Source organism: Oryzias latipes, chromosome 14 (genome assembly GCF_002234675.1).
Source record: "Oryzias latipes chromosome 14, ASM223467v1".
NCBI classification, from domain to species: Eukaryota; Metazoa; Chordata; class Actinopteri; order Beloniformes; family Adrianichthyidae; genus Oryzias; species Oryzias latipes.
In genome coordinates, this window is record NC_019872.2 from 3,053,837 (window position 1) to 3,070,261 (window position 16,425).

At 41.8% G+C, this 16,425-nt stretch overlaps 1 protein-coding gene across 2 annotated transcripts in view; it reads left to right on the forward strand.

Moving 5' to 3' along the window:
• Window positions 1-13,868, forward strand: part of LOC105355559 (T-cell immunoglobulin and mucin domain-containing protein 4-like) — a 32,193-nt gene extending 18,325 nt beyond the window's left edge. For both annotated transcript variants that reach the window (XM_020708637.1, XM_020708639.1), the window contains exon 6: window positions 12,913-13,868. In XM_020708637.1, coding sequence (XP_020564296.1) covers window positions 12,913-13,001 — 89 coding nt within the window. In that variant the 3' untranslated portion in view covers window positions 13,002-13,868. The remainder of the gene's footprint in view (window positions 1-12,912) is intronic.
• Window positions 13,869-16,425: the final 2,557 nt, after the last annotated feature.

Here is a 16,425-nt window from a genome sequence, read left to right on the forward strand (position 1 = left end):
CCCAGCCACTTCCTCCAGCTCCTCTGGGGGAACCCCGAGGCGTTCCCAGGCCAGCCGAGAGACGTAGTCTCTCCAGCATGTCCTGGGTCTTCCCCAGGGCCACCGCCCAGTGGGACATGCCCGGAACACCTCTCCAGGGAGGCGTCCAGGAGGCATCCGGACTAGATGCCCGAGCCACCTCAACTGGCTCCTTTTGATATGGAGGAGAAGCGGTTCTACTCCGAGCTCTCCGCGGGTGGCCGAACATGGAACATGATTTTCCTGAAAATCCTTTCCCGCATACCTCAGTGCAACTTGTAAGAAAGGTTTCCTTTAGCATTTCTTCTCTCTCCCCGCCGTGATCTGCTGTTGTCTGGGAGAAGTTGGGGGAAGTGAAGGGTACAACTGGATGCAAAGCTGTGGGAGTTTTTTCAGAGTCACATTCAGAAAAATTAACTGCTATATCACAGTTAGGGGGCTGCACGGTGGCGCAGTGGTTAGCGCTCTTGCCTCACAGCAAGAAGGCCTCTGGTTCAAGTCCCGGCTGGGAGACATGAAAAACAACATCAACGGGGGACCTTTCTGTGTGGAGTTTGCATGTTCTCCCCGTGCATGCATGGGTTCTCTCCAGGATCTCCGGCTTCCTCCCACCGTCCAAAAACATGCTTCATAGGTTGATTGGCAACTCTAAATTGACCATACGAGTGAGTGTGAGAGTGAATGGGTGTGTGTTTGTGGACATTCTACCCTGCGACAGACTGGCGACCTGTCCAGGTTGTCCCCTGCCTTCGCCCACAAAGTGGCCGGGATAGGCTCCAGCAGCCCTGTGACCCCAAAAGGGAAAAACAGTTAAGAAAATGAATGAATGAATCACAGTTATGGGGCCAGGACGTGCAAAATCATAGATCACTATGCCCCCTTAACTTGTAATTATCCTTTGGACCTATTTTAGGAAACTGGTCAAGTTTGGCAAAGAGAGCGTCCTCTATAGCAGGGATGTCAAACATACGGCCCGCGGGCCTTATCCAGCCCGTCAGGTGGTTTACTCCGGCCCACACATGAAGAGTAAAAATTATAAGGATGATTAAAAAAGAAAGCAAGTTTCTAGTCCATTCCTGTGACGAGTTATGATTTTTATAAAGAAATAACCGAAATGTGCAATTCCGCCACTAGGGGGAGCAAAGGAAAGGAAAAACAGTTGAAACAGCATATCTTTGCACCTGCCAAAAGCGAACCATAACAGCTCTGCGTCTGGGTAGGAGGCACATTGGTTCCCTATGAGCCTGAGATCCATCGGCCCCAAGTGATTAGGCTATTATGTTGATTGAGGCATTTTTTCCAACTGAGTAAAAAACTAAAACAAAGCTGTTATTTTGCTTTTATGTAACTGGTCCGGCCCACTTGAGATCAGACGGGTTAAATGTGGCCCCCGGACCAAAATAAGTTTGACACCCCTACTCTATAGCTTCTGGGGAGCCTTAGGTCTCTTCTACTCTGTCCCAAATATGCTGCAAGGCAACTGATGGTTTCCGTATGTTTACTGCTTTAATGCGACATGCATATTTAGCTGACTCCTGGCCCAATGATTTAATGGGTAGATCTATTTCTTCTCCTGCTCAAAGATCAAGGGTTTCGATATTGTGAATGAATGACGATTTCCATGACATCTTTTTCTGCTTTGTCATGCAATCTGTCAAGCTCAGATGTTAAAAGCTGACTTGTCACTGGAAACTTTGCCAGCTCATTTGTGTCACTGGAGTGGCCAGCAGACGCGTACCATGGCAATCGTTATCATCTGTTTTTCTTGAAACTGGTGGTAAAACGGAAACTCTTCTGTTGCCTTTCTGGGGAATATTGGTGTGTAGTTAAGTCACTGATTTGGGGGGATTGTGAAAACCAATATTCTTTAGAAACTGTGGGCGCATTTTCTTGGGACATAGTGTCTTTGTTTGGTTTAATGTCTTTTGCTATTAAATCACTTAGTTCTTCATTACTGTGTGCAGCGTGATCTTTCACATATCGAGCTGTTCACTCCTGCACATGGATTGCAGGGAAAAGATGACTTGAACGTTCTGCTGCTTCCAAACTAGCAACTACAGCTTCCATTACTTCTGCTTCTGCAGCTGCAGCTTGTGCTTTACCTCCCTTTTCCAAGTGTTGCTTCTGGCTTTTTCCAGTGTAATCTCTATTTATTCCTTTGCAAATGCACGTTTTGGCACGTGCTGCAGCAGCTAGTGCTACACTCGACGCTGGAGATCTGCTCGATCGTAAAGCCACAGATCTTATTACAAGTTCAACTTCCTCCATAGTTTGTGTTGATTTGCTGTGTCTTTGTACCTACTTGATATTGCTGCATGTGTCGAGCTGATCCTGGAACAGGGATTGCAGTCGGGGTTGAGAAGTTAATTAAACGGTCTCCCTGTTCACTGTCCTGGATTCATGGGAGCCTTTCCTTCTGTCCATTCAGTTAAACACCTCCACACGAGGAATCACATACGCCAAGATGAGTTTTCTTCCATTTTATATGGCAGGTTTGAAACTGTAATGAATACAGGACATGTTCAAAGTTTTATAAAAATGTACAACTCCAAAATAATTATGACCACAAAACATGTACCTACTGGGGGGGGTTCCACTATTGTTAAGTGACCTTTTTTTTGGAAGGGGTTTGGGAGGTTGGGGTTTCCACTGAGGCAATCAGTGGTTGCCCCAACTGGTCGGCTGCCTCTGTCCCGTTGAGGCCTGACCAGGGTTCTCCCAGGGGCGGCGCTTGGGGGCGGGGGCCCGGGCTTGGTCCTGGGGGGGCTGGGGGATAGTTGTTTTACCATCTTGGGAGCAGTCTACCAGTCTACCCTCTCCAAAATTCCAACTATAGGTAAGCCTGGTCAGGCCATGTTTACAACACTCTTCGTGGATCCCTAATTTCCTTCGGGCATCCTCCACCTGGGTAGGGGTGGTCGGCCCATGCCTTGCTGTCTCCCGGAACCAACCATGGGCTGGGTGGGTGGCTGCCTATAGTTTGGGGAAGGTCTTCCTTTGGGGGGCTCTGGCTTGTGCCTGGGGTTGGTCAGAACTCCTGGGTGGTGGGACGCCTTTCTCTTTCTAATTAATGAACTGCTTGTTTACAAGAACCGGTTACAGCATTAAACCACGGTGCTACTCGGTTTTGTCTTTGGTTTCAGGGGGCAACAACATTGAGTGTACTCCTAAGGCCTTGAAAGGCATCATTAACTAACAGGTCATTTATACTGGGACTATTGCTATGGGAGCTGGACTCAAAGTATTTGCTCAGCATGTTACTAAGAATTGGTTGAACTGTGAGACGGTGAAATGAAGGCAAACGCTGAGCTGCAGCGAGACTGAAAGAGAACAGGAAGTTGGAGTTGTCTTTAACTTTCAGTTGAGTTTTAATATGCCTCTCCCCCTTAATATGATCTGTGTTATATCTTTTATAATCATTTTAATATTTTGTAATGTATATAGCCTTCTTTTAATCATTAGGTATCTTACATGATTTTAATTTATAGATCAATTTCAAAAACCGTCAGGACTCTGTTTCCCATAATGCATTGTTTTGTAGACAAAGGGCATCTTACAGTCAGTGCAGTACTAAATTTCCAGCGTCCCTTAGGATGGTGCCTTGCTCCCGCCCATTTCTGGTGATATTTTGTGATGATTGACAGGTGATGTTGGAGCAAAAACGTATGTCACACACCAGGTGACCTGGGCAGCGTTATGTCCATCTCAAACACGATTATTGATATAGATATAGAAGACTGAATAAACAGAAATGTATTACTGATTTATTTACATATAGATTATTTTAATTAGGTATTTTATTTTTTTGAATGAGAGTTTTATAAGTAACTTTTGTACAGTAAATAGTTAACAATAGTGTATAGTTAATAATATAGTACCTGCTCCTTACAGATTTACTGACACAGTTGTGCTATGTGCGTGTGTGAGTGCGCTGAATTTGCAACCCAGCCTCAGCTAGACACTACCTTCAGTGGCCCAAAGGTAAACTAAGTTTGAGACCCCTGTTCTAGACAGTCACTGGGGTCATCAACATGAATATTATAATCCCCTATTATTATACATCGATCAGAATTTAAAAGATAGTTGATAAAAACTTGGAAAAAGTTAAAAATTCTGAATACGAGCCAGGAGGACGATTAATAATTGTGACTGAAACTGCTTTTTGAGTCTTCCTTTTTGGGTGATTTATAAACAATATTAGGTTTTCCAAAGAGTCCAGCCTAAGTCAGTTTTTGATCTCATGAAGATGGTGAGCGGAAGAAGAGGTGTGCTTGCCTTTCGGTCTGTGGTTTGTTCTTTAAGGTTTCCTTCTCTATTAGTTAGTGTTTCCTCTTCTGAGTGACTCAGTGTGTCTGTACTGCAGTGTGTGTGTTTGTGCAATAACTGTCAGTCAAGAAGATCCTGGTGCTGCTGCTGGTCCTCCTCACAGGTATGTGAAACAAACCAACATTCAGCTTCAGCTTCAGCTGCACTTCAGTGGGTCAGGTCTTTATTTTTTCTTCTTGTTATTGATTCTTCTGCTTGTTTTTAAATCTTTACACGGTCTTGCCCCGCTGTACCTCTCTGAGCTTCTCACTCCCTATTCGCCGGCACGGTGCCTCAGATCAGCTGATCAGATGCTTCTAGAGGTACCGAGGTCCGGACGGAAGCTCAAAGGGGACAGAGCTTTTGCTGTAGCCGCTCCAAAGCTGTGGAATACTTTGCCGCTGGCCATTAGAGAAGCCCCTTCACTGTCCATTTTTAAAACCCGTTTAAAAACCCATTTTTATGCTCTGGCTTTTAACCCAATATGAGACCACTGTTTTTCTAACTGTTTACTGTTTTCTATAGTTTTATCTCCCTCTGTGTTTTCCCCCCTTAACATGTTTTAAGGTTTTTTACTGTTGTGTTCAGCACTTTGTCTCAACTACTGTTGTATGAAAGTGCTATATAAATAAAGTTGAGTTGAGTTGGGTTTATTTAGCATCAACTTCCTCAGCTCTGTGGGCAGCAGCATCTTCTTCTCCATTTTCTGCAGAAACTTTTTGCATGAATTCAGATGTTTGATGTTTTACTGCAGTTTCTTTCCTCCTCATCACAACTGCTCAGAACAAAGTGGAGGCTGGCCTGGGATTTGAACCCAGGACCTTTAAGTTTCACCCATTTCAGTCAGAAGACTCTTGCAGAAGAATATTTATTTCACAACATCTTTGGGTTGGCATTCACAACTTCGTTTTGGATTCACAACTTTGTTTGGCATAAGGCTCCATTCAATTCCTTAAGATAATTCTTTTTTCCTTAAACTTTCGGGTAACAAAAAAACACCAAGATCATCCAGAAGAAGAAAATTTAAACGTTTAATCAGTGTGTAAATAAGATGAGGTGTGTTTTCGGCGGCATTCCATTTTCACTTCAATTTATTTCATTCCATTTTCCAGTATGACTGCTATGTGTGACCCAGCACCATTGACCGTTTGGGCCACTCCCGTTCACCAGGGGAACATAGTATCTGAAAGAGAGAGGGAAGAATGAAGGGGAGCCAACAAGTTTACACAACTTGATTCAATTTAAACATCAATGCATTTAATTAGTCATTATTCACGGCTTCCACCTGACTTAACATATTCATCATTCAAACCAGACTTATTTATCTTTGAGCTGCTAATATTTCATCAGAATTTAATGTAATATATCTCTTGAAAGCGGAAATTGCTTTTAGCGTAGATGATGGCACGTGAAGAGCTGCAGTCGTTACGGCGCCAATTCTCAGGAAGTGCAGGGTGTAAAGGTCTGACGGAAGACCGCAGGACGAGCAGACGTCGTCGCAGCACCAGATCAGGGAATGCAGGGGTGACATCATTCGCCGGAACGGAGAAGCAGACCGGGAAGTAGGGGTTCGCAGGCTCAGGATGCGATGCATAGATAAAGAGAAAGCATAATTAGTCTTGACAAAGAATATAGAAATAACCCAGAAACTGCTCAGTTTTAAATTCTTGATATAAATGGAATAACAGTGCTTTTAAAGAACAATTCTGAGAAGTGAAATTTAGTAGGCAGTTAAGGAAAAGTCCCTTTATGGATTCATCGCACCACAGAAACCGCCAGAATCACAAATTCCAGCAGCGAATTGATATTGACATATAGAACCTTCACATCATCTTAACACCAATTTTATGTACACTAATGTAAGAGAAGAAACCTTTGACAATTCCAGAGGGACGCACCTTCAGAAGGTCCTCGAGGAGCAGGCGATGGAAGGAAGGGTAACCAAGGACCAAGAATATTTGTAGATGAGGAAGGTCAACATCCCACGTAGCAATGGATTGCAGCTCAGCTGGATACGATATCAGTGGTTCTCAAATAGGTGGACAACAAAGCACATACTACTGAAGTTTTAATTAGCCAAGGGCGTCTGGATACTGCAAGAGAAGAACTTCAGATCCAGGAGGGATCGTAGGTTTTATAGTATATGAGCTAGATTGAACCTTAAGCATTTAAAGGCGGAGTATAACAAGCCTCTAAAGGAGATGCCTCTAGCCGAGTGTCATCTGCTTAAGCAGGGCAGATAGAAGACTGGCTAATGGACACAAGATTTAACTCTTGAACTAAGTTTGAGAGTGTAAGTGATAATTTCTCCGGTCAGGGTTAAAATTGCTCATGGTGTTATTTAAACACTACCAAGTCAACCGCTGACACATAAGATTATCATCTCACTATTGAAACAGCCTCAATATAATCTCCATGGCTGAATTCTCTCTCATAAATTGTACTATGCACAATGACAATAAAGCAAATCTAATCTAACCACATTATCCCTTACAAACCATTAGAGCTGTGAATTCAGGCGGCCGGACATACACAAACCACTCTTCATAAATATTTTCCCCCCAAAACCAGAGGGCGCAGCCTCAGAACAACAAGTGGAGGGAGACTGAAGACACGACAGTCATCAGAACAAAACCACTCCAAGCATTAAGAATGAAAGACCAAAAAAAAAAAAAAACACAAACCAAAAACGCAAGACATGAATATACAGAACAGGAACACTGGGCCCAGTATGGAACTACGAGAACAAGAACACGAGATGAACAGATAACAATGGGACCAAAGACACGCAAATTTCAGGTGGCCCAATCATTGACAAATCATAGTCATTCAACCAAAGAAAGACTAAAAAACACGCTGCACAAAAGTGAGAAATGACATAAAGGCACGGTAAATGAACCATCCAGATCCATAGAAGAAAATAAATCCGGACGGGCGGAGGACCATACTCCAAAGACAACGTGGAAACCCAGATCCAAAAATGAATGTTGTCTTTTTTTTTTTTTTCCCCCACGGAGATGCAACAGACCAGGGATACAGAGGAAATTTGACCACCGAGAAATCATCAAATAACACGGAAAACGAAGGGGATCCCACAGCCCACACAAAGTCCGGTACAGGGCTACTGATAAAAACAGTCGACAAAATGAAAAATAAACCGACAAACACTTCGAGCGCCAACTGAATGCCAAGAGACGCCACTGAGAGGCATAGAGGCAGAACAGTGAAAACATCAGCGATAACAGTCATCCTCAGCCTTATAGCGCGTGCGGAGGAAAATCGTAGAGACAGCATGGGCAGCTGAAGAAAATATATACTAATCCTGAAGGTGCCTGAGGAACTAGGCCACAGATGCCCAGAAAGATGATCTGCGAGGCGCTAACAGGTCCAGATCAAGTCACATCAACCTGAACACTTCCTAGGGGCCACCCACAGTGGCGGCTTTGAAAACGATGCCCCGGAAGAATCCATCACATAGCCCCCACAAACCTCCAAACTAAACCAGAGAGAATAACAAATTAACTGTCCAGTCGAGAAAACAAGGCCGTGACGAGACTGACACACTCATTAATGCGGCTGACACTGGTCCCCGAAGCCAGGGCAGGACCCACTGGGGTACAAAGAGCGGGGAAAAACAGGCGGAGCAGAACCAGATGCAGAACATGCGGGGGCAACGAACGAGGATCGCCGATTGAATCAAAATGAGCCATAGACGCTGCACAAAAGAGAACAAACATAGGGAAAATGTCCACAGAGGAGAGACGGGTCCAAGAGAGACTAAATTAAAATGCTGACTAACCAGCAGCCACAACAACGAAGAAAATAAACAGAAGAACCGCCTTAATAATAAAGCCAGCATCGAATTAAAGTTGGTCAACATTCACATTCAGCTCCCAATGAACAAAACAGCAATAGAGAAAATGCCAAAAGCCACAACCGATTCAGCCCGCATGAGAAACCTGTCCAGACGAGGACCGCCAGCCTTCACAACCACAGAAAAGACCCCACAACCCCTGAAACAATTACCGGATGACGCAGAACCACACAGCAGAAAATGAGTCAGAAGTGCACCATGAAGTAGACCATGGGTCAAACTACAACTCCCAGGGTCCTTAAAGGCGTGACGTCACCGATTACCGAGTAAACAGGAAGCCGGAAGCCTTAGAAAAACAACACAGGAAAAGAACCGCATGCCGCTCACCGTAGAAATTCGGCTGACCACGGCAGACGAGAAGACCCGGACTGCTCCTGATCGGGCGCCACGGAAAACCGAACACCGCGGAAAGCACACCCCCTGCAGATGCACGCGACCGCGGCAACACAAACACCCTGGGCGCCATCAGCCGCTCGCTGATCGCCGCAAAACGAGAGCAGACGCGGCGAAACGAAAACCCCACATCAGAAAAATGGGGATCATCCATCTGTAGGACGGGGGGAATACAGCAAGACGCCGAAAGAGAAGGAGACCCGCGGGCACGGAGAACGGCGAAGAATGAGCGCTGAAGGTAAGAAAGAGAATGAACAACTGCGCACCTGGGCTTAAATAGGACGCTGAGCAGGTGAGTTAATTGACTGACCTGCCCTATGGGAGTAACCTGTACCTCTGCAGAGTATGCCTGCCCGAAAATGCAACGAGTCGCTATTTTTTGTGAGTTTGAGTTGTTGAGATGTTGTTCTTCTCTACATACATCTGCTTGTGGAGAAGAACAACATGAAGAACCAACTTGTTATGATGCTATCTCCTTAAGGGTCATCTGGTCATTTAATGGCTTCACACGCATGGGAGTTTCTGAAACAGGAAACTGCTTGAAGAGAAGCAACTGAAGAAGACTTTGTGGTTAGAGGGGCTGAAGTTTCAAAAGCTGTTTATCTGTTTCTGTCTTCAGTCTCTGAATGTGAGAAGAATGTCACTGGAAGAACGGGTCAGAACATCACTCTGCCCTGTAAATATGACATAAAAACCAACGGACCTACAGAGGTGTGCTGGGGTCGAGGTCCTCTTCCCGACAGCAAATGCAGCATCCAGCTCCTCGCCACAGACGGACATAAAGTGATCAAAGAAAGCAGAGCTTCCAGCAGGTATCAGCTGCAGGGACGACTGGATGAAGGAGACGTTTCTCTGACCATCATGAACGTCACAGAGGAAGATACTGGACTGTACGGATGCAGAGTGGAGATTTTTGGACCATTCAATGATGAGAAACATTATGTCCACTTAACTGTTAACAGAGGTGAGAAAATGATCAAAGAATCACCAGCAGTCTCAATTTTAAATATCTACTTTTAAGCATCCATGGTCTGTTTCTATAGAAGCGATTCTGTAGCATAAATAAAAAGCAAAGTCAAAACCAGAAATGCTTTTTCATTTTCAAAATGAAGCTGCATTTTTTGACTCAAAATTAAAATGAAAAAGCAATACTTCAAAATGCTTTTTCATGTTCTTCCTCAACACAGCTTATTCTGTTACTTAATTAAAATGATAATGAAAATGGTATTTGACATTTCATTTCAAAAAGTTCTCTGGTAAATGTGTAGCAAAATTCATTTAGAAATGTCTAATTTGCCAATTAAAATGGATTAACAGAAATGCTTTTTAATTTTCAAAATATAACTGCATCAAATGACTCGAAATTAAAATGAAAAACCAATATTTCAAAATGCTTTTTCATTTTATACTTAAACCGCATATTCTGTGTCATAATTAAAACGGAAATGCAAAGAGAGGATTGCATTGCATTTTCACATCCACCCTGGGAACCTTGTCTCAATAATCATTTCTTAAAAGCATTTCCAGAGGGAAGGCGGGGCGATGATGTCACTGCTTTATCCTTTTATTTTGGCCGCTGAAGTTGGCTTGTGATTCAAAGCTTTTGATTCGCGAGGGCACTAAAGGAACATTCCGCTGCATTTTTTGCATTAAGATCACCTAAAACCAGGTCCTGTTCACAAACCGCTGGACCTGGACTGCTCAAACCAGGATTCCTGGATCTTAATCCTTTAGTGCCCTCGCGAATCAGAAGCTGTGAATCGCAAGCCAACTTCATGTCGTCTGACCACACGGATTTAAACATATGATCGAGCAGAGCATCCCCTTAAATATAATCATGACAGTAATAAAAGCACATTTAGAAGATAGTCTCCTGCAGCTTTGCGCTGAGTGAGTGTTTTTGGTCCAACCAGCAACATTTAGCATGGAGAAATCTGTTATCTGTTGATGGGGCTCCAGCTGTCATCAAACAGCAAATTCAGCGCGAAGCTGCAAATAAATTTGTAAATATGTGGGAATTACATCAGTCTTTATTTTGTTCTGGACACCACTGAAAACACAAATTCATATGATGGTTTCTCAGATCGCAGCAGCATTTCCGCCTTCAGCGATCATCGGGAGCTTCGCGCTCCGCTATGCGAAGGCAGCTGGCGGTCTGAAGAACAAAAGCTTGTCCGAGGTGCGTCAGGAGGAGGACTGCAGAAGGCGGACATGCTGCTATGTAGTCCTGAGAAGCTGTGGAAACTCATCAGAAGTTCACAGCCAACACAAAGCCGTTTTCCCTGCCGCTAACACAGTCTTCTCCTGGTGTGTTTTGTGTCAGCGGCCGGACACACAGAGAGAGCAGTGAAGTCATCGCCCCGCCTCCCCTCTGCTAATGCTTTTCAGAAATGATTATTGAGACAAGTCTCCCAGGGTGGATTTGAAAATGCAATCCCCTCTTTGCATTTTCGTTTTAATTATGACACAGAATAAGCGGTTTTAAGTATAAAATGGAAAAGCATTTTGAAATATTGATTTTTCATTTTAATTTTGAGTCATTTGATGCAGTTACTTTTTGAAAATTAAAAAGCATTTCTATTAATCATTTTTAATTGTCAAATTGGACATTTCTAAATGAATTTTGCTACACATTTACCAGGGACCTTTTTTAAAATGAAGTGTCAAATACCATTTTCATTTTCATTTTAATTAAGAGACGGAATAAGCTGTGTTGAGGAAGGAAATGAAAAACTTTTTAAAGGATTGCTTTTTCATTTTATTTTTGAGTCAAAAAATGCAGCTTCATTTTGAAAATGAAAAAGCATTTCTGGTTTTGACTTTGCTTTTTATTTATGCAACAGAATCGCTTCCATATGTTTCAGCGCCACATTTGACCTTCACACCTTCATCAGGAACATCTTCATCATCAGACATTCATCAGACCACAGCAGCCACTCCAACTTCAGGTAACCTGATGAGGATGAGGAGGGATGAAGGGTTTTAACTACATTTTTAGAGTCACACTCTGATCATCTGATCTATTTTCAAAGTGTTCAGTGGTCTTTAATTATGATTACCCCATTTTCACGACCATCAGGCGTACTGGATTAAGGGATGCAGGTTCCGGTTATGGGGGATTTTTCTTAATTTAACACAGGTTTTATGGTCTGGGCGCATTAACACATATTGGTAAAACATGCATGCTGTCTGGGTTTTAAAAAAAGGCATAAGGAGCAAAACTGAGTTAGTTGTGATTTATTTTTTTATTTTTTCATCAATCAGCATCCAAAAATCCATCAAAGTCCTCATCTTCTGCATCTGAAATGAACCGCTGGGCTAAATTTCTATCAAACATGCCAACTTCCCCTCCGTCATTGTCAGAGTTTGTCTCGTTTACGTGCGGCTCCTTATGAATGAAACTGGCTTTTACAAAAGCTTGAAGAACAGTTCAAGCAGACACGTTAGCCCAAGATTCTGCAATCCATTCACAAACTGGTGTAATTCGCCCAGCGCTGCCTCCCAGTCTTGTTGTAATGCACATATTTGCACTTTTGTACTGTTCGGGGGTGTGTCTTCTTTCATGTCCTCACTTCCCTCCGTACCGTTCTCATGCTGCCCTCTCCTACATCCTCTTTACCGAAGTTACGCAACAACACATTAGGCGCATCGCACCATAGGACGCACTGTACATTTTGTAGAACATTTGTGACTTTTAAGTGCGCCTTATGGTCATGAAAATACAGTATACGGTTTTTAGCCAAAATAAAAAAAAAACTGTGTTGTTTTCTAGGACATAGCTTCAGCAGAGCGGCAGGAATTCATCAGAAAATCACCTCTGAGTTTATGGGTGAGACTATTGGCGTGGAGCATGCTGTCTCTATTCCTATCATCACTTTGTTTAAACTGTCTCCTGCTGCCTCACAACCCCAACCTAACATCAGCAGTGCAACAAAAATGGTAAGCAATATCAGATCTATCCAGTTGCACAGTTTAGGTCCAGATACCTGCTCAGACTCTGAAAACAAAGACGTTCATGGATCTATTTGTCTGCAAGTGGATGTATCTGAATGCAGCAGAACAGGTAGACTGTGGCTTGCTGTAGTAGCTTCTACATCATCCTCCTGCTTTGACAGCATCAGTTCTGAAAACAACTTCAGGACTGTTCTTCTTGTGTGATTGCTGTAAAGCGCTCTGCGATTCTCCTTCGTCATCTTCATCCCTCTTTTGGTCTCAGCTTTGTTTTACTGTCAATAAACACACATTTAGCTTTTCAAGTATTTTCAGCTCTAAATATGCAATAGCGGTGTCAGAACTACAGGCTGCACTTGTGTTTGTTGCAGGAGTTTGGAGATCTAACCTGAGATTTCCAACAAACACGAGACCAGACCAACCAGAAGAGGGGATGATGATTCTGTGTGAAGAGGAGTAAATCACTGTTTTTTTATTTTCTGATGTATACATGTTTTCTCATCTGCTTTTGACCTCAAGTTGACCACGCAGATGGAAAAAATACACACATTTGTTACACAAAACCAAACCTGTCTGTCTTCTGATTTTCAATGCTTAGTTTTCTCCATTTTCTCCGACTACATAGGTCAGGTTGCACCACAAGGCTGTTTATTCAAACTTGTGTATTGCTTTGGAATCCACTGTCATTTCTTTCTAAACTGTCTTTTGAATGTTTTCTTGCAAGTTTGTTCCATGAATCAGAAGAAAAAATAATCTGTGAATTCTTCATTTTCATAACACATTTTGTATTTTCACTCAGATGAGAAGAGTTTTACATATTAATTATAGTTTTGAAATCATCACAGTCGTCTTGTTCTGTCTTTGAAAACAAGTTATAATCCTTACTTGTTGGTTGTTTTTCTTGTAAGCGGATAAGGATTCCAAAAGAGCCAAATCCATGTGATGGCTCCTACCAGGAGGAGCAGGAACAGTAGACAACAGAAGCTGTTTCTTAGCCCAGATGAACATGCCATGGTGGATATGTACCTATCTTTAGGTGGGAGAGGTTTCTAGCACATCATCCTAAAGTCCTCTAACACAGTGTTTTCAACCGGTGTGCTGTGGGAAATGATCAGGTGTACCGTGGGAAATTACCCATTCTCAATGATCAAGAATGACGATACGCTATTTATTCATAGCTTCAGCTCTGTTTTTGGAAAAGTCCTGCTCCTTCAACTGTCTCTGCCAACCCTTCTTGGATGCCTCATCATTCAACATCAGTCTGACCAATCAGAAGTGTTTAACATCCTCACTTCCTTGTTTCAACTTGGCTCATAAAGTAAATAAAATAAGTAAGCTCAGAGAACCGAGTCTGTCTGGCATCTGCGTCAGTTTTCGCACTACTTCTCCCATGATGCATTGGGTTAAAGTGACAGCAACTCTGTGCTAAAATGAGTCTTTCTTGTTAACTGTCTTGAAACCACAACAAACACACAGTTTTTAAATCATCTTGATGAAATCAGAGGTCAACAGTTTAATTCTCCTTTAAGGTTTGTGTTTTTATCAAGACTTCATATTTTATTAAGACAATAGAAAAACTAACAAAACTTCAACAGGTTCACTTTTTGTGTAGTTACAATAAACAAATGTAAAGTTAATTTTTTATGTGTAAAATTGATCAAACATATTCTGATCATAATTGTTCAAAAATTAGAGTATCCTTTGCACCAACATTGAAAAAAATATATAAAAATATAAATAAAAAACTATTTAGAAAGAATATATTAAGACTTTTGTGAGGTTTTATAAAATTGCGTGTTAATAAACTGGAGGGGAAAAACGACTACCAGGGTAAAATTTCAAATAATTTAGTTGAAAAATATTACTGAAAACAAACTTATTTTTTATTACAACTTTTAGTAAAAACAGCTGCAACTTCCGGCTTTTTTTGCCACAAGTATCTCAAAAATGCACGTGAGATTGCGGAGGGACTGTAGATCAATACAGACTATAGAGTTTCACCTTTTTCAAAATTTTTGGATGCTGGATTGGCGCTTGATTTTTGTCATGGATAAAGTGTGCCTTGGCTCAAAAAAGTCTGAAAAAACCTGTTCTAACAGCACGATCACTTTTGTGCAAAATAGACTTGGTGGGCTTTCTTCCCTAAAACTAGGTGAATCTCTTGTTTCACTGACATTGAGACAAACAGCTTATTCAGCTGCCTCTCTTTGTAGACAGACTTCCCCACCACTTAATTGAAATGATAATGAAAATGGTATTTGACATTTCAATTTTCAAAAGGTTCTCTAGTAAATGTGTAGCAAAATTCATTTAGAAATGTCTAATTTGACAATTAAAATGGAATAACAGAAATGCTTTTTCCTTTTCAAATGTAGCTGCATCAAATGACTCAAAATTAAAATGAAAAATCAATACTTCAAAATGCTTTTTCATTTTATACTTAAAAACCACTTATTCTGTGTCATAATTAAAATGAAAATGTAAAGAGGGGATTGAATTTTCATTTTAAGCAGTTGGAATTAGCCTTGCCCAGATGCTTTTTCTTGCAGTGTGATAGGTGGATCCAAGATGTCATTTCAGCAATTTTTACAACTGTTGGTGGAGTCAGCAGGACTTGGTATGGTACTTGGTCTTCCTGTGGGCTAGACCAACACTTCCTTTTTATGGCCTTCGCAAACACCCAGTCACTGACTGGTGAGGTTCCTGTGGAGATAAAAAGAAATCTGGCACTTTATTTGTCTTTTGCACATCTTTATTAGTAAACATTTTTCTCTAATCAACTAAATTTGCATCTTTATCTAGAGAATGTTGCTGTGTAGGATCAAGGTCTGGTAATCTATAAGAACATCCATACAATATTTCAAAAGGCGTTAAAGGTTGACCTGCTGTGCGTGTGATACGTGTTATTTCCAGACAAAATAAAGGCTAATGTTATTTCCACATATTTACATCCAAGTTTCTCATTGCTGTATTGGCTGCCTGGAGTTCTGTTCCTCCATGGCTAATGTTTTTAGCATGCATTAGCCTAATGGTAACACTTGTTTTGGGGTCTTTGATCCCAAGAAAAAAGTACTGACCGCACGGATTTCAAACATTATGAGCGAGCAGGCCCCTAATAATCATAACAGTAATAAGCACATTTAGAAGATAGTCTCCTGCATCGTGTTGCTGATTTTGCCGTTGGACAGCTGGAGCCCCACAGCTGAAGCAGATTTCGCCATGCTAATCGTTCGCTGGTTGCACCAACACGCATATTTTGGAGCAACACAGCCACAGAGCAGTCTTTATTTCGACTGAACACCACTGGAAACACAAATTCTTATGGTTTAGTTTCTCAGGTCTGCGTAGCACTAGCAGCACTTCCGCCTTCGGCGGTCCGGGGGAAAGTGGAATTGAATTATGAGACTTTTCGCAGGGTGGATGTGACAACACAAATGCAATCCCCTCCTTGCAGTTTTCGTTTAATTGTGACACAGGATAAGCGGTTTTTAAGTATAAAATGAAAAAACATTTTGAAGTTTTGATGCAGTTACATTTTGAAAAGGAAAAAGCATTTCTGTTAATCCATTTTAATTGTCAAATTAGACATTTCTAAATGAATTTTGCTACACATTTACCAGATAACTTCTTGAAAATGAAATGTCAAATACCATTTTAATTTTAATGAAGTGACAGAATAAGCAGTGTTGAAGAAAATGAAAAAAATTTGTTGGATAGCTTTTTCATTTTAAGTTTTAGTAAAAAATAATAAAAAAAAAATGCAGCTTCATTTTGAAAATGAAAAAGCACTTCTAGTTTGGACTTTTATTTATGCTACACAATCGCTTCCATACCTTACCCTACACAAGCTCTAAAGACACAGCACACCGACAGACTTGGGCCAG